Raw genomic sequence first — 27,076 nt, 5'->3', positions numbered from 1 at the left:
ACCGGACAAGGATCTTACCCCACGCACTTAAACCGCGTGAGTCTGAGGTAGACACCTACATGCAGATGCGGGGAAGAAGGTTCCCCAGAACACACTGTCTTTTTCTGCGGGCAATATGCGAAGAATAGACATACACTACAGTTAGACTACACAGATACAGACATAGATATATACACATCAATAAGAGACGAAGAACAATGGGCACAATTAAACGCACTGACAACACATGAAGAGTACATGCGGACACAAAATCACAGACATGCATATGTGCAGCGTGACAGAAATATCCAGAGGATGGACAGCGATACCCACAGTGACAGCGAAAATAGTGACAATGGGGAGGAAAAGGAGGAGGAAGCTGAGATGTGGCAGTGAATGGGCATAAGGTTCTAGCCAAGGAAACACCAAATGCTGTACAAGGATGGGCACCTGAAGTAGTTAATACACAGTATTAGTAATAAATAGGATAAGCAACATTATTTCTCTACTAATAACCATTTGTGTGTGTGTGTGTGTGTGTGTGTGTGTGTGTGTGTGTGTGTGTGTGACTGGCGGTCAATGGCTCGAAGAAACCATTCCGAGGTATTCGCCGGCAGTCACATTCGGTGATGGTACTAACAAATCTCTCTTCTATCCTATCATCTTTTTATGTTCTTAAAAAAACAACAAAATTTTATTTATATTTCAACCTTAAATTATTGTTATTTTGAAAAGTATCATTCTTTGTAAATGTTGTAGATAAAACAAAAGAAAAGAAAACTTTAAAGACATGAAAAACGAAAATTGTAAGATCTACGACGTGTTTTAAACATCAGGTAACTGCTGTATAATTTGGTAATAAATAAATAACGCGGATGAAATCATCTTCTGAAACCTTCAGGTACCCTTTGGTAGTCACCGTGCCATCAAGAAATATCGCACCGATTATTCCGTGCCTGGACAGTGCACACCACACAGGCACCTGTTGATAGTGAAGAGACTTCTCGATAGCGAAATGGGATTCCCATTCTCTAATATTTCTTAGCGAGGAACACATCCAAATGAAAGTGATCTTCGTCGCTAAAGTAAATTACCCATGTGGATACTAAGTCGCATTTGCCCCGCTGCCAACCTAGCAGTTTGGACGTCCTAAGGGAAACCGTGCAGAAGTTACGACGAGTCACCCTGTACACACCACTTGACTGCTCTGATTCCTGTCGACAAATAACATGAGTGTTTGGTACCTGTTGCTCCACCATGTCCAGAGCTGTAATGTGACCAGTGGAGGTTAGCAGCGTTTCGGCCGGTGAGGTGAGTGTTGTTGCCAGTAGGACCGCCCTGGTGGCGCGCTGTCTGTTCGTCTGCTTGCTTGCTGTTGCTGGTGCAGCGCCGCCGCCGCTGTTCGCAGGTGTACGAGGGCCTGGTGCCGGTGTACACGAGCGGCGTGCACGCGGTCAGCCCGACGTCGCGCCAGTTCACGGTGGGCTTGGCAGGCCGCGGCCTGCCCCTGAGGGGGGACGTGCTGCTGCGCTGCTACCACCGCCAGCCCGCGCCCGCCGCCTCCCGGGAGCTCATCTTCGCCTGCCAGTTCCACACCTGCGCCGTCGCCGACTACACGCTCTCCTTCACCAGGCACCAACTCGACCACGCCTGCAACGGTGCGTATGTCTTCACTCCCCTAGGATAAGTTTTCACTCTGCAGTGACGTATGCACTGATATCGAACTTCCTGGCAGATTAAAACTGTGTGCCAGACAGGGGCTCGAACCCGGGACCTACGCCCTTCGCGAGCAAGTGCTCTCTCTACCAACTGTGCTACCCGAGCACGGCTCGCGACTCGTCGTCACAGCTTTACTTCCACGAGTACCACATTTCCTTCCTTTCGAAACTCACAAACGAAACTTCTGTGAAGTATGGCAGGTGCGATACGAGTTGCTGGTGGAATTACGAGAGCTTGCTGAAAAGTAATACCTCATGTAAAAACCCACCAAACTTTTTAAATTAAACAAACTCTGTTAACATTCTACATCTTTATTCTAGAATGAGATTTTCACTCTGCAGCGGAGTGTGCGGTGATATGAAACTTCCTGACAGATTAAAAGTCTGTGCCGGACCGAGACTCGAACTCGGGACCTTTGCTTTTTGCGGGCAAATGCTCTACCAACTGAGCTACGCAAGCACGACACACGACCCGTACTCACAGCTTCAATTCTGCCAGTATCTCGTCTCCTACCTTCCAAACTTCACAGCTCTTTCTTCCAAGAGTGCTAGTTCTGCAAGGTTCGCAGAACAGTTTCTGTATAGTTTGGAAAATAGGAGACGAGGTACTGGCAGAATTGAAGCTGTGAGGACGGGTCGTGAGTCGTGCAAAGGTCCCGAGTTCGAGTCTCGGTCCGGCACACAGTTTTAATCTGTCAGGAAGTTTCATCTTTATTCTTCATCTCTTCGTAATTAACTCTCAACATAGGGGCGCTGGGGACTAATACGTATCTCCCAACGAGTGGCCAATTTGTTGATACCGTCATTCCACAGCGCTCGACGTTTTTGACAGAGCAACAACCTCACCTCTGTCTGTTGTTTGAATATAATGACTTTTCTCGAGACTAGAAATCTACTCTGTAGGAATCAGCATGGGTTTCCAAAAAGACGGTCGTGTGAAACTCAGCTCGCGCTATTCGTCCACGAGATTCAGAGGGCCATAGACACAGGTTCACAGGTAGATGCCGTGTTTCTTGACTTCCGCAAGGCATTCGATACATTTCCCCACAGTCGTTTAATGAACAAAGTAAGAGCATATGGACTATCAGACCAATTGTGTGATTGGATTGAAGAGTTCCTACATAACAGAACGCAGCATGTCATTCTCAATGGAGAGAAATCTTCCGAAGTAAGAGTAATTTCAGGTGCGCCGCAGGGGAGTGTCGTAGGACCATTGCTATTCACAATATACATAAATGACCTTGTGGATGACATTGGAAGTTCACTGAGGCTTTTTGCGGATGATGCTGTGGTATATCGACAGGCTGTACGATGGAAAATTGTACTGAAATGCAGGAGGATCTGCATCGAATTGACGCGTGGTGCAGGGAATGGCAATTGAATCTCAATGTAGACAAGTGTAATGTGCTGCAAATACAAAGAAAGAAAGATCCCTTATCACTTAGCTACAGGTCAGCAACTGGAAGCAGTTAATTCCATAAATTATCTGCTAGTACGCATTAGGAGTGATTTAAAATGGAATGATCATATAAAGTTGATCGTCGATAAAGCAGATGCCAGGCTGAGATTCATTGGAAGAATCCTAAGGAAATGCAATCCGAAAACAAAGGAAATAGGTCACAGTACGCTTGTTCGCCCACTGCTTGAATGCTGCTCAGCAGTGTGGGATCCGTACCAGATAGGGTTGATAGGGTTGATAGAAGAAATAGAGAAGATCCAACGGAGAGCAGCGCGCTTCGTTACAGGAACATTTAGTAATCGCGAAAGCGTTACGGAGATGATAGATAAACTCCAGTGGAAGACTCTGCAGGAGAGACGCTCAGTAGCTCGGTACGGGCTTTTGCTGAAGTTTCGAGAACATATTGCACCCTCCTACGTACATCTCGCGAAAAGATCATCGGGATAAAATCAGAGTGATTAGAGCCCACACAGAAGCATACCGATAATCCTTCTTTACACGAACAATACGAGAGTGGATTAGAAGGGAGAACCGGTAGAGGTACTCAAGGTACCCTCCGCCACACACATTCGGGTGGCTTGTAGAGTATGGATGTAGATGTAGATGTCGATGCACTGATATCGAACTTCCTGGCAGATTAAAAGTGTGTCCCGGACAGGGGCTCGAACCCGGGACCTATGTCCTTCGCGAGGAAGTGCTCTACCAACTCAGCTACCCGAGTACAACCCACGACTCGTCCTCACAGCTTTACTTCCACGAATATCTCATCTGTCACCTTCCAGAACTCACAGACGAAACTTCTGTGAAGTTTGGAAGGTGCGATACGAGTTGCTGGTGGAATTACGAGAGCTTGCTGAAAAGTAATGGCTTGAATTTTTCATGTGACAACTCACCAATCTTTTTAAATAAAACAAACTCTGTTAACATTCTACATCTTTATTCTAGAATGAGATTTTCACTCTGCAGCGGAGTGTGCGCTGATATGAAACTTCCTGACAGATTAGAAATCTGTGCCGGATCGTGACTCGAACTCGGGACCTTTAGCTTTTCGCTGGAAAGTCCTCTTCCAACTATCTTTCCTACTTTCTATTTTTTCTTTTTTTCTTTTTTTAATTTTTTTTATCGGCTTTGATATACCGGGTGATCAAAAAGTCAGTATAAATTCGAAAACTGAGTAAGTCATGGAATAATGTAGATATAGAGGTTCAAATTGACACACATTCTTGGAATGACACGGGGTTTTATTAGAACTAAAGAAGTACAAAAGTTCACAAAATGTCCGGCAGATGGCGCTTCATCTCATCAGAATATCAATAATTAGCATAACAAAGTAAGACAAACCAAAGATGTTCTTTACAGAAAATGCTCAATATGTCCACCATCATTCCTGAATAATAGCTGTACTCGAGGAATAATGTTGTGAACAGCACGGTAAAGCATGACCGGAGTTACGGTGTGGCATTGTCTTTCAGCATTTCTAGAGATGTCGGTAGATCACGATACACTTGCGACTTCAGGTTACCCCAAAGCCAATAATCGCAAGGACTGAGGTCTGGGGACCTGGGAGGCCATGCATGACGTAAGTGGCGGCTGAGCACACGATCATCACCAAACGAAGCGCGCAAGAAATATTTCACGCATCTAGCATTTTATTTTTGTTCTAATAAAACCCCATGTCATTCCAAGCATATGTGTCAATTTTTACCTCTCTATGTACGTTATTCCGTGGTTTATTAAGTTTTCAAATTTATACTGACTTTTTGATCACCCAGTATATCAACGGGGACAGGTGAAAATGTGTGCCCCGTCCGGGACTCGAACCCGGGATTTCCAGCTTACCTGGCAGACGCTGTATCATCTTTTTTTTTAATGTATTAAAGTAAGAAAAAATAGGGTAAAGGTGGTTTGAAGCTCAGACTGAGACTTCAACGCTACACGTATGTGTAATTTTTATTTCATTTATTTTTCATTATTTTTTATTTTTATTTATTTATTTTTCAATGTCAGACTTACAACCTTTGTTGACATACATTTTGTTGTACTACAGCATAAATAGTGTCTACAATGTCCAAATGTTGACAAATAGTGACTGATTAGAAAATTAATTAAGTAAGGAAATGAATAAAACTGAAAATGTCCAAATAAAAAACATGAAGACATCGCGGGTAGTTCAAATACAAATGAAACATGCCCCTGTAGCAATGAAATGAAATTCGTGTCGGGGGCGACACCTGCTCACGACCCGACGTTCGATAGAGCAAGAGAGCCATCTATCGACTCGTTCTCCACACGTTGGTGTAAGACGGGGTCGTCTTCTCGAAATTAACTAAGGGTCCGTAAGTGTTATCGATGTCTATCTCGGCTACTTCGTCTATCTCATCTCTCACCCGTCACACCCCATCTGGCCGGCGGGTCGGTAAATTTAAGTCGCAAGTAATTAGCGAAGTCTTGCCCATATTTCTTTCCAATATTATCTCTCTCTCTGTCTTTAGTGAATCACGTCTCGGAAGGCCTAACGGCGCTGACTGACCGCCATGTCATCCTCAGACGATAGGCGTCACTGGATGCGGTTACGGGGAGACATGTGCTCAGCACACCGTCCTAGTCAGTTACCGTGAACGGAATCGCTGCTTCTCAGACAGATAGCTCCTTAATTGTTCTCAGGAGGGCTGAGTGCACCCCGTTTGCCAACAGCACCCGGCAGACCCGATCGGTCACACATCGAAGGGTTAGCGAAATTACAATTAAATCAGTACCATTAGCTTCTGACGGGCGTTGATAACAGCAACGGGGGCAGCTGAAAATGTATGCCGCGACCGGGACTTGAGCCCGGGATGTCCTGCTTACATGGCACACGCTCTTTCCATCTGAGCCACCGATGGCACAGAGGATAGTGCGACTACAGGTATTTATCGCCGGCACTCTCCCACATGCTCAACTTATAGTCCACACCCTACATTCGTAGTGCCCCCGCCATTATAGTGTAGTGTGTAGACTATAAGTTGAGAATGTGGATCTCACGGGGAGCTTGCCGGCGATAAATCGCTGCAGTCGCCCTATTCTCTGTGCCCTCGGTGGCTCACATGGACAGAGCGGCTGCCCGCGTTTGAGTCCCGGTCGGGGCACACATTTTCAACTGTCCCCGTAGATGTATATCAACGCCCGTCAGCGCTAATGGTATTGATTTAATTGTAATTTCATTCTAGATAGCTGTACGGTCACCAGTGGCACCTGTTCTTTCCGACATGTCCGAAAGAACACATACCCTCTTCATATAAGTCTTAGCGAACCCCGACAGCAGTTACCTTCGGTGACGTGACGGGAAGCGCTGTTACCACTGCAGCAGGGCCGTTGGCCCCAATATTATTTCACTGCTCGTCACTCACTCTGCACTTGCCTTGGCAATGAATAATCACGTCCATATTTTGATTCCAACTCGAGTTATTTATTGTTTACCACTCGCACCGCAAATAGCAAATATCACAGCAACATTACGAAAATGTTCATATCAGACTAGCCGTGATGGGTACACATCTCAGCTCCACTCTCTCTGTGTTACAACGTTTAGGTCACTACTGACTAAAACAACGTTTAAGAGCTGAATGCGCAGTAAGTCAAAGATATTCTCCGAACATATCGACAGAACTGTCATCACGTGACAGAAGGGGTCCTCACTCAGGGTCTCTGTTTTGCTGGCTCGTCGAATCGGGCATTATCCACGTTTGGGGAGCTCTCGGATGCCTCTGGTGGCGCGATGTTGGACTGCATGAGAACTTGAGGGCAGCCATACTCATCGTCAAGGGTCCGGTCGGCTATGTCTAAGCATCAAAAGAGAGAACCGCAGTACTCAGCACCAGACACATCGTAACGTCTTCACGTCCGCGCCTGTCATCCGAGAACAAGTACTGCATCTCTGCAACACTCCGTGGCATCCCGCACCATTGACCGGAGCCTTGGTGCCGCTGGACTGGGGACTCAGTGGGCCATGCGTATCGCACCACAACAGAGACGGCGTTTGTGTGGTGCCGCGGCAGCGTTACATAGTCTGCTGACGAATGAAAAATGGTTCCAATGGCTCTGAGCACTATGGGACTCAACTGCTGTGGCCATCAGTCCCCTAGAACTTACAACTACTTAAACCTAACTAACCTAAGGACATCACACACATCCATGCCCGAGGCAGGATTCGAACCTGCGACCGTAGCAGTCGCACGGTTCCGGACTGCGCGCCTAGAACCGCAAGACCACCGCGGCCGGCGCTGACGAATGACGTCGCATTCTGTTAAGGCCCTTGTAAACGATCAAACATTTCGTCAAACGAACTATGCTTGCCAAATATTTGACAGTGCACGGTGCTGTTTGACGTGTTTGTCAAGGGTTGGGTTGGGTTGTCTGGGGGAAGAGACCTAACAGCTAGGTCATCGGTCTCATTGGATTAGGGAAGGACGGGGAAGGAAGTCGGCCGTGCCCTTTCAAAGAAACCATCCCGGCATGTGCCTGCATGTGTTTAGTGAAAAAGTGTTTTGTTACAATTTAGCTCACTATATCGCGAATTTTCCACAGCTTTGAAAACATAGTCAAGCATAAAACCAAAATAGCACTGACAAAGACTAACATGGTAGAGGTACCATATCCTTCCCAGCCATATATTATGCATGAAGAGGTTGTGAATAAAATCAGTATTTTACGCTTGCAGTAACATACAAGCGGAGTGGAGTGAAATAAAAGGAATCGAAATTCTCCGGTCTTCAGCGAACGATGTGGGCTATACGTTCCCGTGTTGTGGTATTTTAAAGAACTGTCAATTGACGCCAAGTGGACGAGGATATATTTTCGCGTACTTGTATCTTCTTTTTCAGTGTGAGGGTGAAGTAACGCTAAACAAGTTATTAAACGTTTCACTGTCCATCGGAAGAAAGTCGATGTAATCATCGGGTTCTGAGTGTAACATTTCCATCAACGGGTTTTCAGTTGTATATTGCTCATTTTAAACCATTCTCTGGATCAGCGTCTTGTTTTCTTATTCTTTAAACACAGTGCCAGTGGCAATGTTAGAAACGCTTTATCTGCATTTCTAGCCACTCCCACTAGTGGCAAAATACAGATAAACGAAAAGCGTGTGCTTTAAAAGTAAGGTTAAACTGACAAGCTTTCTTGGTAAGTGTGCGGTCATGTTTGACGCATCTGTTGCTACATAAGAGCGAACTTGACAGGCAAATTTGCTCTTTTGGGGGGGCCTCAAAACGTTTTAAAAAGTTTCATTGCCCATTCTCAGAAAGTAGTTGTAATCATCGGATTCTCAGAGTAATATTTCCTTTAGCAGATTTTCATGGTTAAATCTCTCATCGTAAAGCCATTCCCTGCACCAGAGTCTTGTTTCCTTCTTCTTCTTTTAAACACAGAGTCCAAGTCAATGCCAGGACTGCTTTGTCTGCGTTTGTGGCCGTTGTCACTGTCAAAATACACACCAACAGAAGAGCAGCGTATGCTTCAAAGTGAGGTTAAACTGACAAAATGTTGTTTGAACGTCTACGGGCTTACGTGTCAAATCCGTGGATGGACAAGGTCGATTTTGTCAGATACGTTTGATCGTTTACGGGGGCCAGTAGGTGATGGATCGCGAATCTTCACTACTCTGGATAACCATTGTGAGCGAGTACGGTGGCGGCCTTTCAACGTTTTGGAGGGGCACAGCGGTGTTACTCCTGACGTTATGGTCTGAGGAGACATGGGGTATGACTTCATGTCATGGCTGGTAGTGACTGACGGAACTCTGACGGCACAACGGCACGTCAAGACTTCCTGCGTCCTCATGTGTTACTTTTACATCTACATCATACTCCGCAAGTCATTTTATGGTGTGTGGCGGAGGGTACGTTTTGTACCACCAGCTGAGTCCTCCAACCCTGTTCCACTGGCGATCCACTTATAACGTCTACCAATGGCGTTTGTTCAGCGTCTCCGTAACTCTCAATCGTGCCTACTAAACGATCCCGTGACGAAACGCACTGCTTTTCGTTGAATCTTCTTTCTCTCTTCTATCAGTCCTTTCTGGCAGGGATCTCAAATAGACGAACAATACTCAAGAATCGGTCGAACAAGCGCCTTATAAGCCACTTCCTTCAGTGATGAGTTACATTTCCTTAAGATTCTTCCTATGAATCTGAGTCTGGCATCCTCTGGATAGTTACTCCCAGAAATTTTGCGACAGATACCGTTTCCAGCATTTTGTCATCAGCAGTGTAGCTACGCAGTAGTGGATTTCTTTTCCTATGTATGCGCGATATGTTACATTTATTTACGTTCAGGGTCAGCTGCCATAGACTGCATCATTCATCAGTTCTCTGGAGGTCATACTGCAAATCGTTACTACCTTCTGGCGTTACTACTTTGTTATAGACAATCACATCACCCACTTAACAGAGAGCATCCGACGCTCTCTACTAGACCTTATATAGTAAACAGTAACGGTCCTATCACACTTCCATGGGACACACGAGAAAGTACGTTCGCGTGCGACGGTATCGTGTTGCCATTAGTTAGCAGGAAAAAGTTCGTCCACAAATGTCAGGTGTCTCTATGAACTGTCTGCGTGACAAAGATACTCCTGTGTCCAGCGAGATCCCCGGATCTGCCCACAACAGAACATCTGCGGAACCAGCTCGGACGTCAATTCGTTCCCAGTGGCACTATCCGGGATCCAACGGGCAGCTACAGCAGATGCAATCACCCTTTCAAATCGTAAAGTATCGTTTCATTACCTCTGGCTCTGCTGGGGGCTTCACTTTTCGGTCAGCGAGTGCAGATGAAAGAAACTGTCTGATGTAGCTAAGCAGGACATTGATCTGTGAGCGACTGATCAGGGCCCATAAACTTGTTGTCTGCGAAAAAAAACTGTGTTTAAATTAAATAACTATCATCTCAGAACATTCGTTAAATAAAGTATCCTGTAAGTACAAAATTCAATGCACAGAGTGGTTTAGGCACACATTTCATTTAAATAACCACCAGTGTATATAACGTGATTGAAATGCTTTCACTCGTCCGACTGTCGCAAACGCAAGTCATCATTATTGTTTTAAGATACACAGAGGGAGCTTGCAACCACTAAGCTAATTGTCGATTTTTACTCAAACGTACAGAATTCCTAGTTTTATTTTACATATATTCATTTGAAGCCATCGCTTTTCTTCTAAACACTAGTGACTCATTTTTTAATTTATTTATTTTTAATTGGACCCTTTTCCTAGTCACTCTGGTGCTCGAAATAATGGTATGCTCACAGCCAAAAATATTTTTTTGAAATTACAAGTAAAAATGAAATTAACTCAAAGCGACGTTTTGTAATGGACACTAACCAATTTAGCTTTGAATAGTATTGGACATGATACTGAAAAGAGCAACATTGACAAGCATTTAGTGGATACGAAAGCTAAGCTTTCTGTAAATATTTTGTTACTCGCAGAGAAAGCCGGCCTTGCCCAGGCGTTTATTGACGGCTTTGCGACCACGCCCGCACCACGCACCTTCTGGCCTTGTGCTTAATGTTTCTGACGTCATATCTCCTGAATTATGTGTCTTAAAATGATATAATTTTGTAGGTACATTCCGTGACTAATATGGATACTGTTGCGAAATTTATTTTGAGCATAGTCAGTAGCAAAGAAGCAATAAATTTAAACGTCAAGCCTGATGTGGCAGTTTTTCACGCGTCTAGTTCTTTATGACGTCATATTTCCTGAACTACGTGTCATACAATGACATAATTTCGGAGTTACATGCAATGGTGTATGTGGATACTGTATGCAAAACGCGTCGCGAATACTGTTAGCAGCAAAGACGTGATAAATTATAACGTCACACCTGAAGCTGTAATTTTACTGCACGAACAGCGGAAAAGTAGTGACTGTAAACTATATTCCTTTCATCATTTTGTGGGCGTTGTCAATCAGAAGGAATTTCGTAAAGGTCTGAAATTACGTGTGTAATTTGTTGCAAGCCACTAAGTTATGTCACTTTTAAATTACGGATGCATACAATCTTCGAATTAACGCGTCGTCCTTTTCTATTCACACTCCCGAGCCCTTTGATAGGTAGTTGGTTTCTACCCCCACAGCGGTTGTTGCGTCACAGTAAGGTACATGTGTACCAAGTTTGGTTGAAACTGGTGCAGTGGTTTAGGAGAAGATGTGGAAAACATACACACGTGTGTGTGTATAGATTTCTAAAACTGAATGAGTAATTATGTGACTGTCTCAGTGTTGCAAGTGTGATGATAAATAAGACTTCAACAAAATGTGTTTTGTGCACGTCCTGAGACATATTAACACATATTAATATCTTAGAGCTGCACTAGCCACTCAACCGCGCGCTTTAGGGCGTTATGTCACGGACTACGCGGCCCCTCCCGTCGGAGGTTCGAGGAGTCCCCTCGCGGGCATGGGTGTGTGTGTTGTTCTTACTCTAAGTTAATTCAAGTAGTGTGTAAGTCTAGGGACCGATGACCAAAGCAGTTTGTTCCCTTAGGAATTCACGCACATTTGAACATTTTTTAGCCACTCTACCTAGCTTCAATATTAGATAGGGGCGCCAGGGTAGTGCTCATACTGACAGGCTAGGTCCATCTCTGCTGAAGAGCAAAATTCAAGAAACGCTCGAACTAGCGATCTGTAAGCCAGTTCAAAATGTTCAAACGTGTGTGAAATCTTATGGAACTTGACTGCCGAGGTCATCAGTCCCTAAGCTTACTCACTACACAAACTAAATTATCCTAAGGACAAACACATGCACCCATGCCCGAGGGAGGACTCGAACCTCCGCCGGGACCAGCCGCATGTAAGTCACTTCCTTCGTGCAAGAATTACATTTCATTGAGATTCGTCATATAAAAAATCTCAACCTAGGATTAGTCCTCACGTTAGTGAATACTAACCCTTATGCAGAGATGACAGTAGACCTATTGTGTTGGCCATCATGCCGGTGTGGGCGTGGAGGAGTTCTACCTCTAGCGAAAAGATAAAAATCTGATTTTTTAAGTAGACATTCCAGACGGATTTTCATAGCTATTGTCCCCATTAATCTGTCGCCAATAACATAACAGGGAGATATTGGATCTATTCACCTACTTTTTTGCTGTATGTGCTATCTATTTACAACAACTGCATCGCCCGCGAACATCGTCATCTATCTTCCTAAGTCATTGATCTTATCATTTATGTATTTTGTAAACTGTAATGAGCCTATAATGCTAGGTTGGGTTACTCCCAAAATGACGATTACATCTGTAGATTTTGTCACTCCTAGCTGCTACGAAGTTACACGGCAATGCTGCTGTGGCAACACTTGTTCTCATCATATCACCGGGTTTGGCCAGCACTTGGAGCGATGACCGTCCGGGCCTACTGAGTTCTGTTGGCAAGCAGGGTGCACTCAGGTCTTGTGATGTCAATTGAGGGGCTAGTTGAGTGAGAACTATTGACACCGGTCACGAAAACTGACAACGGCCGGGAGAGCAGTGTGCTGACCACATGCCCTTCGTATCCGCATCCGGTGACGCCTAAGGGATGAGGATGACACGGCGGCCGGTCGGTACCTTTGGGCCTTCATGGCCACTTCGGAGGGTGTTCGTTTGTTTTTAGTTGCTAGGAAGTCTGAAGCCAGTCACAGAGGTTGTCTGATAATCGTTAAGCTCGTACTGCGTTCACTAAATGACTGTGCGGCCACTGGCACTGTATCGAATACGGCCACTATCTTGTGTGAGTGGGCGTTGTGTAGCTTGATGAAGAAGGTTGGAACTTGCATGGCGCGAGCTAGGGGCGCCACTGTCGTGCTTAATGAAGTGTGACATCATCTCTCTGCGTCATTTATCGCGAATAGCTCTTGTTTGCTTTCTGAGCATGTAACACTCGCTACTGCGCGCAAACACGGCAGCGTGAAACAAATGCCTATTTAGGGCTATCCACTGCCATCGACAGCAATTTAAGGTAATGATACCTCCGGTTTTTTTAGCCTTTGTTTCATACTTTTACTCGCACCACCGACGAATGAAAATGTCGCGTGATAGGAGTTATTTCGTTTTCTACGGTCGGGACTGTTTATTACTACTGCTCGTGCTGCCGATAAAGATCAGTGTGCTTGCGTGCCAACTTCCAGCGTTTCCCTTTACTTGGCACTTTCAACCGCGCCCTCAGAAAGAACATAAAGCAATTAACTTTAATTGCTGTGATAATTAACTGGCTCTGAAAGAGCGCTGTCCACCAGTCTTCCTGCTTGGAAGTATGCCTGAAATCGTTGCCTTGCGTTGTTCCATTCGTAGTATGAGGCTCCCTTGGAGAGAGGGCAGCTCCACTCACAATTTAGTACCGGTAATTGCTAGTACACAATTGTGATAGGAAACATTAAAGTTCAAGAAAGATGCGTAATAGCCACGAAATAAAATATTTACCTATGTTAGGATGTCACTTCAGATACCTCAGTCTAGTGACCGTTTGTTCTCCTGCTTCACGTAGCTTCTATTGAGCAAAGTACTTTGATGTAAGCGCTCTTTCGTCTTAACGATGGTTATTTTTAATCATTTGTCGTAAGATTTCTGTACAGAATCGATTTATTTTTCAGAATTCCCTTGGCATCAATGTGTTTCGTAGCATAGTATATTAGTTCACGCATTACTTTCCTATCAGGAATGCCTCTCTCCCGTTCTGAAATGGTGTTTGAACCCCTCTTGAAGCCATCATTCCGATTCTTCATACACTGTCATCTTTCATAAGGAAATAATAAATAATACTATGGAACATAATACGTTGTATTCAAGTTATTAATATGTCTATGTTCCTCCAAAAACCGACGGAATTATCCATAAATATTTTCCTTTTCTAGTTTCATTTAGCAACATAGATAACAGAGCCTACATCAGCAGAGATGGAAGTTGTTCATCAACGACAAATTTCAGCTGCATTCGCACAAGGGCAGTTCCTTTGCAGAGCCGTAACAGAAAACTGTGCGCTTTACGTTGATGCCGGTAGATATCGCAGTTATTTTTCCTAGGAACTCAGTCTTGTCTCTATGTTTACTGGCTGAAATTGTGCCTTGGCACTACTCGGTGGTGAAGTGCAGTAAAACTAAAACGCCCCTCTCGATACAGGTATGATTCTTCCCAGTACGGTTTTCGTATCCCTTTTGGCAACGTTAAGAATGAATTAGTAAGTTTCTCGCTACTTTATTTGCATACTTTTGATATATCAGAATTATATCTAAGATGACCTTGAGATGCTTGCACAGATCTTAACGAGACCATCCGTCACGGTAGACGGATACAACACCTTTCTGTTTTCGCCTTGAAGTCTAAGAAAGGAATAGAACTTTTAGTGACTCATCTCATAACACATACTTCTCTCATTTCTCCCTTCAGTTTAAGTTTGGTAATTGTCAGAGATATTATTTCAATAAACATGCCGGCCGCGGTAGTCTCGCGGTTCTAGGCGCGCAGTCCGGAACTGTGGGACTGCTACGGTTGCAGGTTCGAATCCTGCCTCGGGCATGGATGTGTGTGATGTCCTTAGGTTAGTTAGGTTTAAGTAGTTCTAAGTTCTAGGGGACTGATGACCACAGCAGTTGAGTCCCATAGTGCTCAGAGCCATTTGAACCATTTTTTCAATAAGCATGGAGCAAAACTGGCTTCAGGATAGATCACAGGGGTAATCCGCTCATAAGAACGAGCCGTCTTCTCCACTACTATCAAACGAAATCCTCACTTGAGATTTCTTAGAATGGGGATCGCTGTTTTACAGAAGAGTGTGCAAGGGTTGGCTACATTGTTTTCTGTGACAAATGAAGCGCATGTGCAAAAGCGTATGGGTGCACGGCTTCGAAGGCTCAAACAAACTTTGGGTTCAAGTAAGCTCAGTGATGGAAAGACAATACGAGGGAGCGGCAGGCTTACTGATGAGGTGATTGAACATCTACAGAGATACTATGGGTATGCTATAAGGCAAAATACTAGTAATGTTAGTGACATGCGAAAAGCAGTGTGGGCATTGTTCCTTCATACTGCCTCTTCCAATGAATACTCTCAACACAGCCTGTGCCCAAAAGATTCCTGGTGCAAATATAATGCAAAACAGGACTATGATCACAAACATGGTTTGCCAGCAGCTGTGATAAATGCAATAAAACCAATTTTTCATGACTTAGCACAGCTAGAATTGTTACATAAATGTCTACACGGAAAGACGCAGAATCCTACTGAGAGCGTAAACAATTTGATTTGGAAAGTGATTCCTAAAATGGTGTTCGTAAGCATAAAAACACTGCACTTTGGCATTTATGATGCAATAGCAACCTACAACCAAGGGAACAGTGTGAAGTGTGAAGTTCCGAAGGCATTAGGATTTACAGCTGGGGTGAACACTGTACGAGCACTAAGAAATATTGACAGAGAAAGGATAAGAGGAGCAGAAAGAAGAGAAATGCATATGAAGTATGATGGAACAACAGGCCAGGAAAGAATACAGAAGAGGAAGCTTTTGGAGGATGAAGAAGAAGACCCTGATAATCCGTCCTATAGTGCAGGAATGTATTGAGAAACTTTGATAGCTGTTTCCCGTAAATTAGAATTTTTCGAATATAAGGAACATTTTCTCAAAATCCGCTCAAGCTAGAGAGATGAAATTTTTATACGGCACTCCTAGTGGTCAAACTTAAATTGTAACACAGCCATTTGGCAATATGTTCAGTAGTTTCATTTCAGTTTAATTATAAAGCAATTATTTGTACAAAAATGTCGGTCATTAGTAAAAAAATAATAATTGGAAGGAAACTAGAAAAGATACTCCAAAATCCCTCTGTCATAACTGCAATACTAAACCACTCTATATGTAAAAAAAAGAATTCAAATTTTTCTATTTGGTAGTTTATTCACAAATGTTCCTCAAACTTAGTGATTTTAACATGGGCAGCATAGGCACCTCCGGCTCCGCTTAAGAAGGAATCAATGGATCGCAGAATATGGAGAGGCAAAGGACCTGCTAATACAGCAGATAACTGATGATGATGACATTTCTAACAGGCATTACTAATAGCAGAGACAGTGTCACTGACACGATACAGGAGGTAGGATGGACAGATTAAGACAAAGGTGTTTTTCGTTGCTGTGAAATCTTATCACAAAATTTCAATCGCCAGCTCTCTCCTTCGAATGCGAAAATATTTTATTAACGCCGAACTACATACGGAGAAACGATCATCACGATAAAATAAGGGAAATCAGAGCTTGTTTCTTTCGCGAACTGTTCGAGATTGTAACAATAGAGAATTATTGTAAAGGAGTTTCGATGAACCCTCTGTCAGGCACCTAACTGTGATTTGCAGAGTTTAAATGTAGATTAAGATGTTAGCGAAGCAGCTGGTTAGCCGGCCAGGGTGGCCGAGCGGTTCTAGGCGCTTCAGTGTGGAACCGCGCGGCCGCTACGGTCGCAGGTTCGCATCCTGCCTCGGTCATGGGTGTGTGTGATGTCCTTAGGTTGGTTAGGTTTCAGCAGTTGTAAGTTGTAGGGGACTGATGAGCTCAGAAGTCAAGTCCCACAGTGCTCAGAGCCACGTGAAGCCGGCAAGTGAGTGAGGCCTGTTTTCCCGGCAGACCTGCGGTTCCCGCTGGACGGCGCGGTGGAGCTGCACTTCTCGGCGACGCCCGAGGTACGGCTGCCGTCGCCGGCGCCCACCCCCGCAGTGCCCGTCGACAACTCGGAGGACCCGGTGACCCGCTGGGACAGCTTCGAGAACGTCAGCCTGCTCGAGTCTCCCGTCGAGGACTCCGACAGCGACGCCGACGACGGCCAAGGTAGGTCGCCGGCGCGCGCCGCTGCGTCTCATAAAGAACACAGCTTCCGAGTCGATAATAACAAGCAAATTTACAAATGAGGGTTGGAACTTCAATAGTGGCAACTATTTATTTACAGCTCGTACGAAATAGATACGTGTTGTAAAGTTTTACTGACCTTCAAAGTTCTCACCAGCATTGTGTATAATTCGTTGCCAGCGATTTGGAAGTCGTAGGATACTCTTAGCAGTGCCAGTTGTGTTGACAGTTCGAGCGGCGCCTTCTATTGCCCGACGAATTTGTAGCAGTTCTGAAGTGAATGCCGTGAAGTGTTTCCTTCCGTTTAGAAATCGAGTTGAACTCACGAGGGCTTAAGTCAGGGGAGTGCAGTAGGTGGTATAGCACTTAGCAGCGCCATCAGTCAAACAAATCAGTAACAGCTTGCACTGTACGTGCTCGAGTATTGTCCTGCCAAATGATGGTCAGGTCCTGCAGAAAGTGTCATCACTTCTAAGTTCGTCGTATGTTGTGTTCCAATAATGAACAGCATACAACGTAAAGCCTGCCGTCCTTGCCGACCCACCGTTAGGCAATGCACCCGCCGCTACTAGCTGTACAAGATGCCATAGGGGCAGCGCACATCTTCACAAAGAATCGGTCTGTATGGTTCTCTAGCTTCTTTCGCTTCAGCTGTCAAGCACGCTTTACGTTCAACGCAAACTTCCACTCTTGTCTCACACTTCATATACACAGTATGTGAGTAGTTGGGGCTGTTAGTGTTTGCACGTGTGTCAATAACTCAGCAAGGGACTGGTGAACAGCATTGCTGGTTCAAAGCACAATTCCAAAAACTTTGCCAGTGCATAAGTAATGGTTTATGTACTTCCTACACTACTGGCCAATAAAATTGCTACACCGCGAAGATGACGTGCTACAGAAGCGAAATTTAACGCACAGGAAGAAGATGCTGTGATATGCAAATGATTAGCTTTTCAGAGCATTCACACAAGCTTGGCGCCGGTGACGACACCTACAACGTGATGACATCAGGAAAGTTTCCAACCGATTTCTCATACACAAACAGCAGTTTGATGGCTCGTGTAAGGAGGAGAAATGCGTACCATCACGTTTCCGACTATGATAAAGGTCGGATTGTAGCCTGTCGCGATTGCTTGAGAATGTAATCACATGTCAGTTCTAGTATAATGTATTTGTCCAATTGTAGCAATTTTAATGGCCAGTAGTGCACATTGTCCGAAAGACTCTTCGATGGTGATTGTGCACCTGCACAGCCTCAACAGATGGCTGCTGGCCGTCTCTACAAGGACTGCAGTGGGTCTGCACCTTTGATGGCCCACCAATACCGTACTCTCTACCACGATTACAGCGCGTATCTGTGATGACCTACCTACCAATATTTTTCAGATATTCGTATGACTCTGTTGTGGGTTTGCTATGTTGTGGCCCATTACTTGTCTGCATGTCAAGAGTCAGCACTTTCTTTCCGTTGGAAGGACAACATTACTTCTTCAAGACTGCATGAATCATTGCTCGCAGTCTCACGCTAATTTCCGTAGAGCTCGAAACAACAGGCACTACACATATAAAGTTTGTGCTCGTCATGGCTGTCATATGCGTATAACTGTCCGATTGTTGTGTTGGTCTAGTACAGAAGTTTGCTATAAAACCTTTCAGATATGGAGCGGACCTCCTCTGAAACAGTTTCAGTTTTTAAGTCTCGGTGGATTCTTGAATTTATAACGAATCATGGAACATGATAATAGGCTGATGCAAAACTTGAGGAAATTATCTACAAACCAAACAAAAGGAAACAGCTCCCCTTATTTGAATGCTGATTATGTTTGCGTTTGTCTGCTTTAGTTACAGGGATTAGAGAAATTATGCGTATACGCATGTAAGGAATTTATCATATTTCTTAAACTACTGATATTTTGTAAGGAATGCAGTTTGATCTAAAACAGATTCTTTGTTCTAATTGCCCTTTATGGCATTATAACTACAACGGCTTTACATTTTATCGTATTGCTTGGGCCTAAAGTTTATCAGTTAACTGAGAAATGCATTGCACTTCATTACAGTTTGGTTCCTTTTGAGTATAAACCCATTAAAAGCATTTTTATTTTGTTACTGCACGAATACTGATCAGAGACGGGTGCGTCAGTTTCAGGGTTGTCGCTTCCCATAAAGTAGAAGTACTGTGCTGTGTATACACCCACGTCATCATTTTTGTTACGGTATACATGGGAGGTCCTCTCACCAGACTTCGTCTACTAATTCTAGTATCAGACTAGTTGATTATTGTATTCTGCATTTCTGTTAACCAAAACCGTTGACATGAAAATATTTCAAGTATCAACTCAAGCCTTTCCAGTTAGGCACCTTCCAAAAAATTTAACTACACACATTTTATGGTCCAAAACCTCGCTTTGTTAGGACCGAAGATATGCACTGGAACAGCTTAATTTCACTAAAAATTATCATCACATTTTTGAAGTTGGAGGGAGGGGGGTATAAAATGAAGAAAGGAAGAAACTGATGTTAGAGTTTAACGTTACTGAACTTCTACGTGACTAGAGAAGAACGGCAAAAGAAATTGACATTATTCTGTACAAATCATATCTGCTATTGTACCGCTGTAGTTCTAATCACTGCCGTTCCGAAACATCAAGAAGGCAGATTCGACTAACGCTAGACTGTCGTTCGCAGTAGCACCGAAAGAGCTTTTCTACAGTTCAGTAACGATCGTTACAAAAGGTGGTAACGACAGCTTCGCTATGTGGAAGTAAGTACCGGCCTCGCTCCCACTTTGTCAGGTAAGCCATTTCTCCGTGAAATCCTTTCTTCCGTAAAAGTTTGTAGGAAAGCTTCTGTGAAGTTTGAAGAGCGGGTGAGAGACACTGGCAGAATTGAAGCTGCGAGGGCACGATTTCTGGTTCCTGTCCCTTTCAGGCACTCAGTTTTAACCTCCCAGGACGTTTAAATAACGGTGTACACACCGCTGCAGAGAGAAATAAGCGGCCCGTTGTCGAGTGCTGTTTGTTACGGACTGTATATGCGAAGCTTCGTTCGACTTCCGCGTTTAAGTTGTTCGGGAAAATTCTCAATACTGATCACGCAGGACAATATGAACTACACCCTAAGCAGCTGTGCGCAACTTTGAACGCGAAACGCTAAACTCAGAGTATTTTACAGCACAGGAAAAAAGCTTTTAGTAAGAGTACTATGTTACAGAGATAAAACGGTCAGCGCTGTAGCAGTAAGCCTACTTACACGTAGGTGCTGTGTAAAGTAATGTGTCCTATTGCAGCCTTCTTTTCAATAATTCCATTACATATCGTCGTGGCTCGTTTCGCAAAGAGGATGATTACATACAAGTTAATGTGTTCTCCCTGTAGCGGATAAAACTGTACCAACTGGCAGTAATGCTAGGCCTCCCTGCAATATTATCTCTAACTCACAGGCGGCGCCAGTTAACTCCGAATATTCTTTCCCCAGAACAATTTTAATTAACCCGAGTGTATGAATTAACGCATATTTTAGCTGGTAGAACAGTGTTAATAGGAAGTGACTGAAGTAGTTTTCTTCGGTTACGAACTTTTGATACGGCATAGCTTTCAGCTTACCAAAACCGCACAAAAATTCCAAACAGAAAGAAAGCTTTAATACACAAGCTTTAGCTAGTTAATTTAAGTTCACAGTTATAATGAACTTTCTTAAGAGAATTTTTTATTATAGCCCGACGTATGTCGGGCTATAATAATCACATTAGAACAGACAATCGTGAAGAACTGCTCACTCTGTTCTTTTAAAGGAGATCTGAAAGACTTACACAAATTGACACCAAATGCTATGATCTGATTGTCAAAGTCATACATTAACTCGTAATTTCATTGCGAATGTGTATGTGTATATTCTGTAACACCATACGACAATAATAATAACATAACAATAATAAGAAGAACAAGGAGAAGAAGAATAATGATTAGGACAAATACTGGCGAATTTCACATATTATCAAATTTAGTCATTTCAGGCTGTGAATAAAAAAAACTGTTTTCCTTACTGATTTACAGCTCATTAGTGATGTTGTAAGTTGCGTTGAAGTTATATTAAATTTAGAAATTTTAAAGTTGAAACCGAACTAGAGAATAGCTTATAGCCGCTAATTACTAATTAAGTAATGATGAAATTACAGTGGGACCCTGAATTTAATGGTTAGATTTTCTAAAAATAACAGCTGTTGATGAAGCTTTTGGAGCCATATGTCAGTATGTTATAATCCTCCACCGTGCATGTCAGCAGGGGACTGTTCAAGCAGTTGCAGGCTTTTTAATGGTAAGGAAAGTGTGTAGTCTGAATAATATAGGTTTCCTGATACGTCTAGATATGACTCTGACAGATGACACGTGCGTATGCATCATGTCTGATCACTTGCATCCATTCATATCCTTTGTGCATTCCGAAGGACTTGGGAATTCCTGCAGGAAAATGCGACATCGCACACGCCCAGGATCACTACAGAGTGGCTCCAGGAACTCTTCTGAGTTTAAACGCTTCCGCTGACCACCAAACTCCCCAGACATGAACATTATTGAGCATATCTCTGATAGTGAACGTACTGTTCAGAAAAGATCTGCCCCCTTTCGGATTTATAGACAGTTCTAGGGGATCCGCAGTGTTAGTTCCTTCCAGCATTACTTTAGACATTAGTCGAGTCCATACGTGCTCGTGGGGAGCCTCCACGACATTAGGCAGCTGTACCAGTTTCTTTGTCTGTTCAATCTAGCACGCCGGGAGGCATGTGAGCATGTATTCTTGTTGCAGTTCAAACGCAATTCGAGCCAGAAGTATCCTTAGCAACTGACACAATGCTAAGGACCCTTTGCCATGTACTTCACGGCCGTTTACAGAATATGTATGTTGATGCAGGTTTAGCCTGATATTGTTGGCTCTATTAAACAGCCAATGTTGAGATCTTGGGATGCAATAACTGCTCCGCCGAGTCCGTCCCGTGTACGGCTGTGAAGCAGCGACTTTCGCCACGGTGTCTGGCCGCTGGCAGCGTAATACTGCGTTCATTTCCCTTGTGCCGAAACCGAATTACGTCACTGAGCAATTTCCCGTTTCCACGCAGTGCGTAATCAATTATTCCAAGTAATCCTCGGCATTCCGTGCTGGAATCGGCAATTATTCCGGACGATGACATAGCAGATTAAATTGCGAATTACCGCGGCCAGCGTGCTAACTCTGCGGCGCGGCTTATCCTGTTATAGACGCGCGGCTTCCCAGTAATAACACATCGTGCCTGCGTCCGCGTCGCTGGCCCGCCACCTTTCACTTAGCGGTATCTCTGATTTCTAGAGACAGGCTACACTCACGCTATTGTGTTTTTAGTCTCATTTTCAACACTACTGGCCATTAAAATTGCTACACCACAAAGATGACGTGCTACAGACGCCAAATTAAACCGACAGGAAGAAGATGCTGTGATATACAAATGATTAGCTTCTCAGAGCATTCACACAGGGTTGGCACCGGTGGCGACACCTACAACGATCTGACATGAGGAAAGTTTCCAACCGATTTCTCATACGCAATCAGCAGTTGACCGGCGTTGCCTGGTGAAACGTTGTTGTGATGCCTCGTGTAAGGAGGAGAGATGCGTACCATCACGTTTCCGACATTGATAAAGGTCGGATTGTAGCCTATCGCAATTGCGTTTTATCGTATTGCTGCTCGCGTTGGGCGAGATCCAATGACTGTTAGCAGAATATGGAATCGGTGGGTTCAGGAGGGTAATACGGAACGCCGTGCTGGCTTCCAACGGCCTCGTATCACTGGCAGTCGAAATGACAGGCATCTTATCCGCATGGCTGTAACGGATCGTGCACCCACGTCTCGATCCCTGAGTCAACAGATGGGGACGGTTGCAAGACAACAACCATCTGCACGAACAGTTCGAAGACGTTTGCAGTAGCTTGGAGTAGCAGCTCGGAGACCGTGGCTGCGGTTACCCTTGACGCTGCATCACAGACAGGACTGCCTGCGATGGTGTACTCAACGACGCATCTGAGTGCACGAATGGCAAAACGTCATTTTTTCGGATGAATCCAGGTTCTGTTTACAGCATCATGATGGTCGCATCCGTGTTTGGCGACATCGCAGTGAATGCACATTGGAAGCGTGTATTTGTCATCGCCATACTGGCGTATCACCCGGCGTGATGGTATGGGGTGCCATTGGTTACACGTCTCGGTCACCTCTTGTTCGCATTGAGGGCACTTTGAACAGTGGACGTTTCATTTCAGATGTGTTACGAGCCGTGCCTCTACTCTTCATTCGATCCCTGCGAAACCCTACTTTTCATCAGGATAACGCACGACCTCATGGAGAAGGTCCTGTACAGGATACGGAAAATGTTCGACTGCTGCCCTGGCCAGCACATTCTCGAGATCTCTCACCAACTGAAAACGTCTGGTCAATGGCGGCCGAGTAACTGGCTCGTCGCAATACGCCAGTCACTACTCTTGGTGTACTGTGGTATCGCGTTGAAGCTGCATGGGCAGCGGTACCCGTACACGCCATTCAAACTCTGTTTGCCGAGGCCTATCAAGGCTGTTCTGGGTACTGATTTCTCAGGATCTGTGCACCCAAATTGCGTGAAAATGTAATCACATGTCAGTTCTAGTATAATATATTTGTCCAATGAATACCCATTTGTCATCTCCATTTCTTCTTGGTGTAGCAATTTTAATGGCCAGTAGTGTATATTACCGCTACACTCAGTATCTTAGATCAATGTCTGTTTCACATTTTATAACAGTGTCCGTGCAGATTCTTTTCTCAGCTATCACTCCCGGTTCGAATTAAATAGTCATGGAAGTCGAATCGACCTTTACTTCCTTCTGGTGGACCTTCTCTGCAAATTTCTTTCCTCACTTATTCTTTCCACAACTTTTCGTTTCATACTTCATTTTCCACTTAATTTTTGTTCCTATTTCTGTGCCACCACGCTTCGATTCCTCCGTCTCCAGCTGCCCCATATCCATATTTCGCTCCCGTAGAATTTCCTCTGTGCCTGATAAATTAAGTCATTAATAATTAATGACACCGATAGAGATATTTTCTTCAAGGAAGTATTCTTCGCCTACATCGATTTGTTTCTGATGACTTCACTACTACCTGCAACTGGTGTTCTTAGGCTACTTAGCTGCAACAATCCTTTCACTATTTCTGCTGCAGTGTCGTTCACAATTCTGATGTTTGGGAAGTTGAACTTCTGGTTTCTTCTACTGTTAAATACTTTAAACAAACAATGTGGAATTACAGCACATAATTCAATTACAAACTAGATTTTATATTCTGTTTTCCTAAATTTTATCGAATACAGTAAACGCATCGCCATCCGAAAACTGAAGTTATTTGGTGTCAGTGCGTGTGTTTCCGTATACAGTGTAATTCCGCGAAGACGTTAAAAATTTTGAGAGGTGATGAACAAAAATAAAAGTATCACTATGAGGTAAGGGACCCTAGTCAGACAGGTGTCCAGATACTTTTCATCACATAGTGTAGGACGGGCAGTGGAAGCTGCTCATTCCACTTGCCCCATTATGTTACGGCACCTTCATTGGTGTTTCATCCTTATTGACATTGAGACAGCAGGACTCTGTTTTTTGCTGCATTATTTGTAAAGAGGCTTCGTTTGCTTGGAGAAATACACGCTAAGTAAATCTTCTGTTTACTGTGGTTAACTTGTTCGCTTATCTTATCTACCCCACCCCTGTCCAGCTTTCCCACGACTGCTGTACTACTGTGTAGCTCACCTCTCCTTACTGTTGCGTATGAAGTCGTGCGCTACATTAACAGAGTCTAAGGTACTGTTCTTTCAGTAAAGATGAAGAGCGACGAGTCTCTCTTGGTCAGAGGAACACAGGAGGAAGGATAAGTGCGACGCTGGAGTGATATTTACTCGCAGCTCTAGGGCGTGCGTCTGATTAGGCCCGCCACTACGACTCCTCGGGGACTCGGGAGCGACCCGCGCTCCGAGCAGGTCTGCGCCGGACCAGACTGCAGGGCCTAATGGGGCCACGGCCGGCCGGCCAGCCCTCCCTGGGGAGGCGTTATGCAGGCCCGGAGACCCGAGGCCCGCGTCCAACCACCGGGCTTCGCTCTCCGCCGGAATTTCCTCGTCTCGCTGCCAACCGCTTCCTCCTCCTGCACAACCAAGTGACCGCTTCGTCTCTTTAGAGCCTTCGTGTCTCTTCCTTCAGTCTGAGATGAGTTCTTTCCCATCGATCCTTACAAGGTGACGTTTGTCGTTATCAACGGAAACACTTCTATAAAACGAGCAGATCATAATTTTTAAAAGACATTTAGAGTTTTTCCGGAAATTGCTTTGGTGGCCAACCGGGAATTTGAACTTCGGTCCTTCAGAAGGCCGATTCACTGCTGACCATTGCATCACCCTACTTACGTACACATACCTATATGTCTGTCGTTTAAGACGTAGACCACAGCATGCGTATCTCCATTTCAAGCGCCACGCTAGCCTATTTTAATGTATTATATCGTGGGAAAACCTGCAAACAGCTTGTTCTTTTCTAATTTTACATAAGAATTTCATACATATGATTGTTGTATGGACTTCCCTTCAAGACGAGTAAATATTTCGCCTTTTACTAAAGATTTCCGTGGAGGGGAGCATTAATGAGTCTATAACTCTATTAATCCACCAGAGCTGATTTTTTTATATTTAATTTGTTGCTGCTGATTTCAAGCCATGGCTCATCCTCAAACGGTGTGTAGATACTGCCAAGCTATTGTAAATACCTATATCTGTATCTGCGCAAATGAATTTATAGTTTATGGTTATGTTATAATTTGTGTACTTATCGTATATACCGAGCTAGGTGGCGCAGTGGTAAGGCACTGGACTCGCATTCGGGAGGACGACGGTTCAATCCCGCGTCCGGCCATCCTGATTTAGGTTTTCCGTAATTTCCCTAAATCACTGCAGGCAAATGCCGGGATGGTTCCTCTGAAAGGGCACGGCCGACTTCCTTCCCCGTCCTTCAGTACACCGATTAGACCGATGACCACGCTGTCTGGTCTCCTTCCCCAAACAACCAACCAACCAACCAACTTATCGTATACTGTCTTAAATGTTATTTTTCAAATATGATCTTCTTTTGTCTTATCAGATTTGTGAATGGTTGTTATATTGTCGACGTATGTGTTAGAAAAATGGTCCACCATTCTATGGAGTTCGCTACTAAAGTTATGTCTTTGGTGGAAGTCTATTTACATTGCGTGTAAAATTTACGACTGTTTTCGCTCTGAATTGTGTTTGGCATGTTTTTACATCGGACAAATAAGACGAAAATTTACTGCCAGATACAAAGAACTTATAGACAAAAGCGAAAACAGTCTCTGCCCCTTTAATATACATCTTCCGGAAAATCGACAGTCGATAGTAGACATAAGCAGTAATCTTTCAGCTGTTCATAGAGCCAAGAATGGAAGCTACATGGGGGTTTTGGAGGATATAAAATCCACTCACGTTTGGCAAAAAATCCGAATGACATCGTCAACTAACAAACAGAACTTAAAACGTAAATCGATTTTCAACAAAGATACAAATTCAACACATACATTGATAATATAACAATCGTTCAGGAATATGAAAAAAGTAGATCTTATTTGAAAAATAATATTTAACGTAAGTAAAAAATATAATACAACCGAAAATTATAAACTCATATGCATAGACATATAGATATACTTACTCACAATAGCTTGATTGTATCTGTTTACCGTTTGCGGATGAGCCATCGATCCAAACCAGTGGCAGTAATTTAAAAATCGTATACTGTCTTAAATGTTATTTTTCAAATATGATCTTCTTTTGTCTTATCAGATTTGTGAATGGTTGTTATATTGTCGACGTATGTGTTAGAAAAATGGTCCACCATTCTATGGAGTTCGCTACTAAAGTTATGTCTTTGGTGGAAGTCAACTAACAAACAGAACTTAAAACGTAAATCGATTTTCAACAAAGATACAAATTCAACACATACATTGATAATA

The 27,076-nt window shown here is 43.9% G+C and overlaps 1 protein-coding gene and 1 non-coding gene across 4 annotated transcripts in view; both read left to right on the top strand.

Annotated features, from left to right (window-relative positions):
• LOC126272437 (tensin) overlaps positions 1-27,076 on the top strand; it is a 2,382,193-nt gene that overhangs the window by 2,063,963 nt on the left and 291,154 nt on the right. For all 3 annotated transcript variants that reach the window (XM_049975310.1, XM_049975309.1, XM_049975311.1), the window contains 2 exons: positions 1,388-1,637; positions 16,790-16,990. In XM_049975310.1, the coding sequence (XP_049831267.1) occupies positions 1,388-1,637; positions 16,790-16,990 (451 nt within the window). The remainder of the gene's footprint in view (positions 1-1,387; positions 1,638-16,789; positions 16,991-27,076) is intronic.
• LOC126274932 (U5 spliceosomal RNA) lies at positions 25,625-25,747 on the top strand. The gene has a single exon (XR_007550476.1). It is a non-coding gene; the product is annotated as a U5 spliceosomal RNA (small nuclear RNA).

This window comes from Schistocerca gregaria, chromosome 5 (genome assembly GCF_023897955.1).
Source record: "Schistocerca gregaria isolate iqSchGreg1 chromosome 5, iqSchGreg1.2, whole genome shotgun sequence".
In the NCBI taxonomy this organism is placed as follows: Eukaryota; Metazoa; Arthropoda; class Insecta; order Orthoptera; family Acrididae; genus Schistocerca; species Schistocerca gregaria.
Note: the sequence above shows the minus strand (reverse complement) of the source record. Positions and strands in the feature narration are given on the sequence as shown.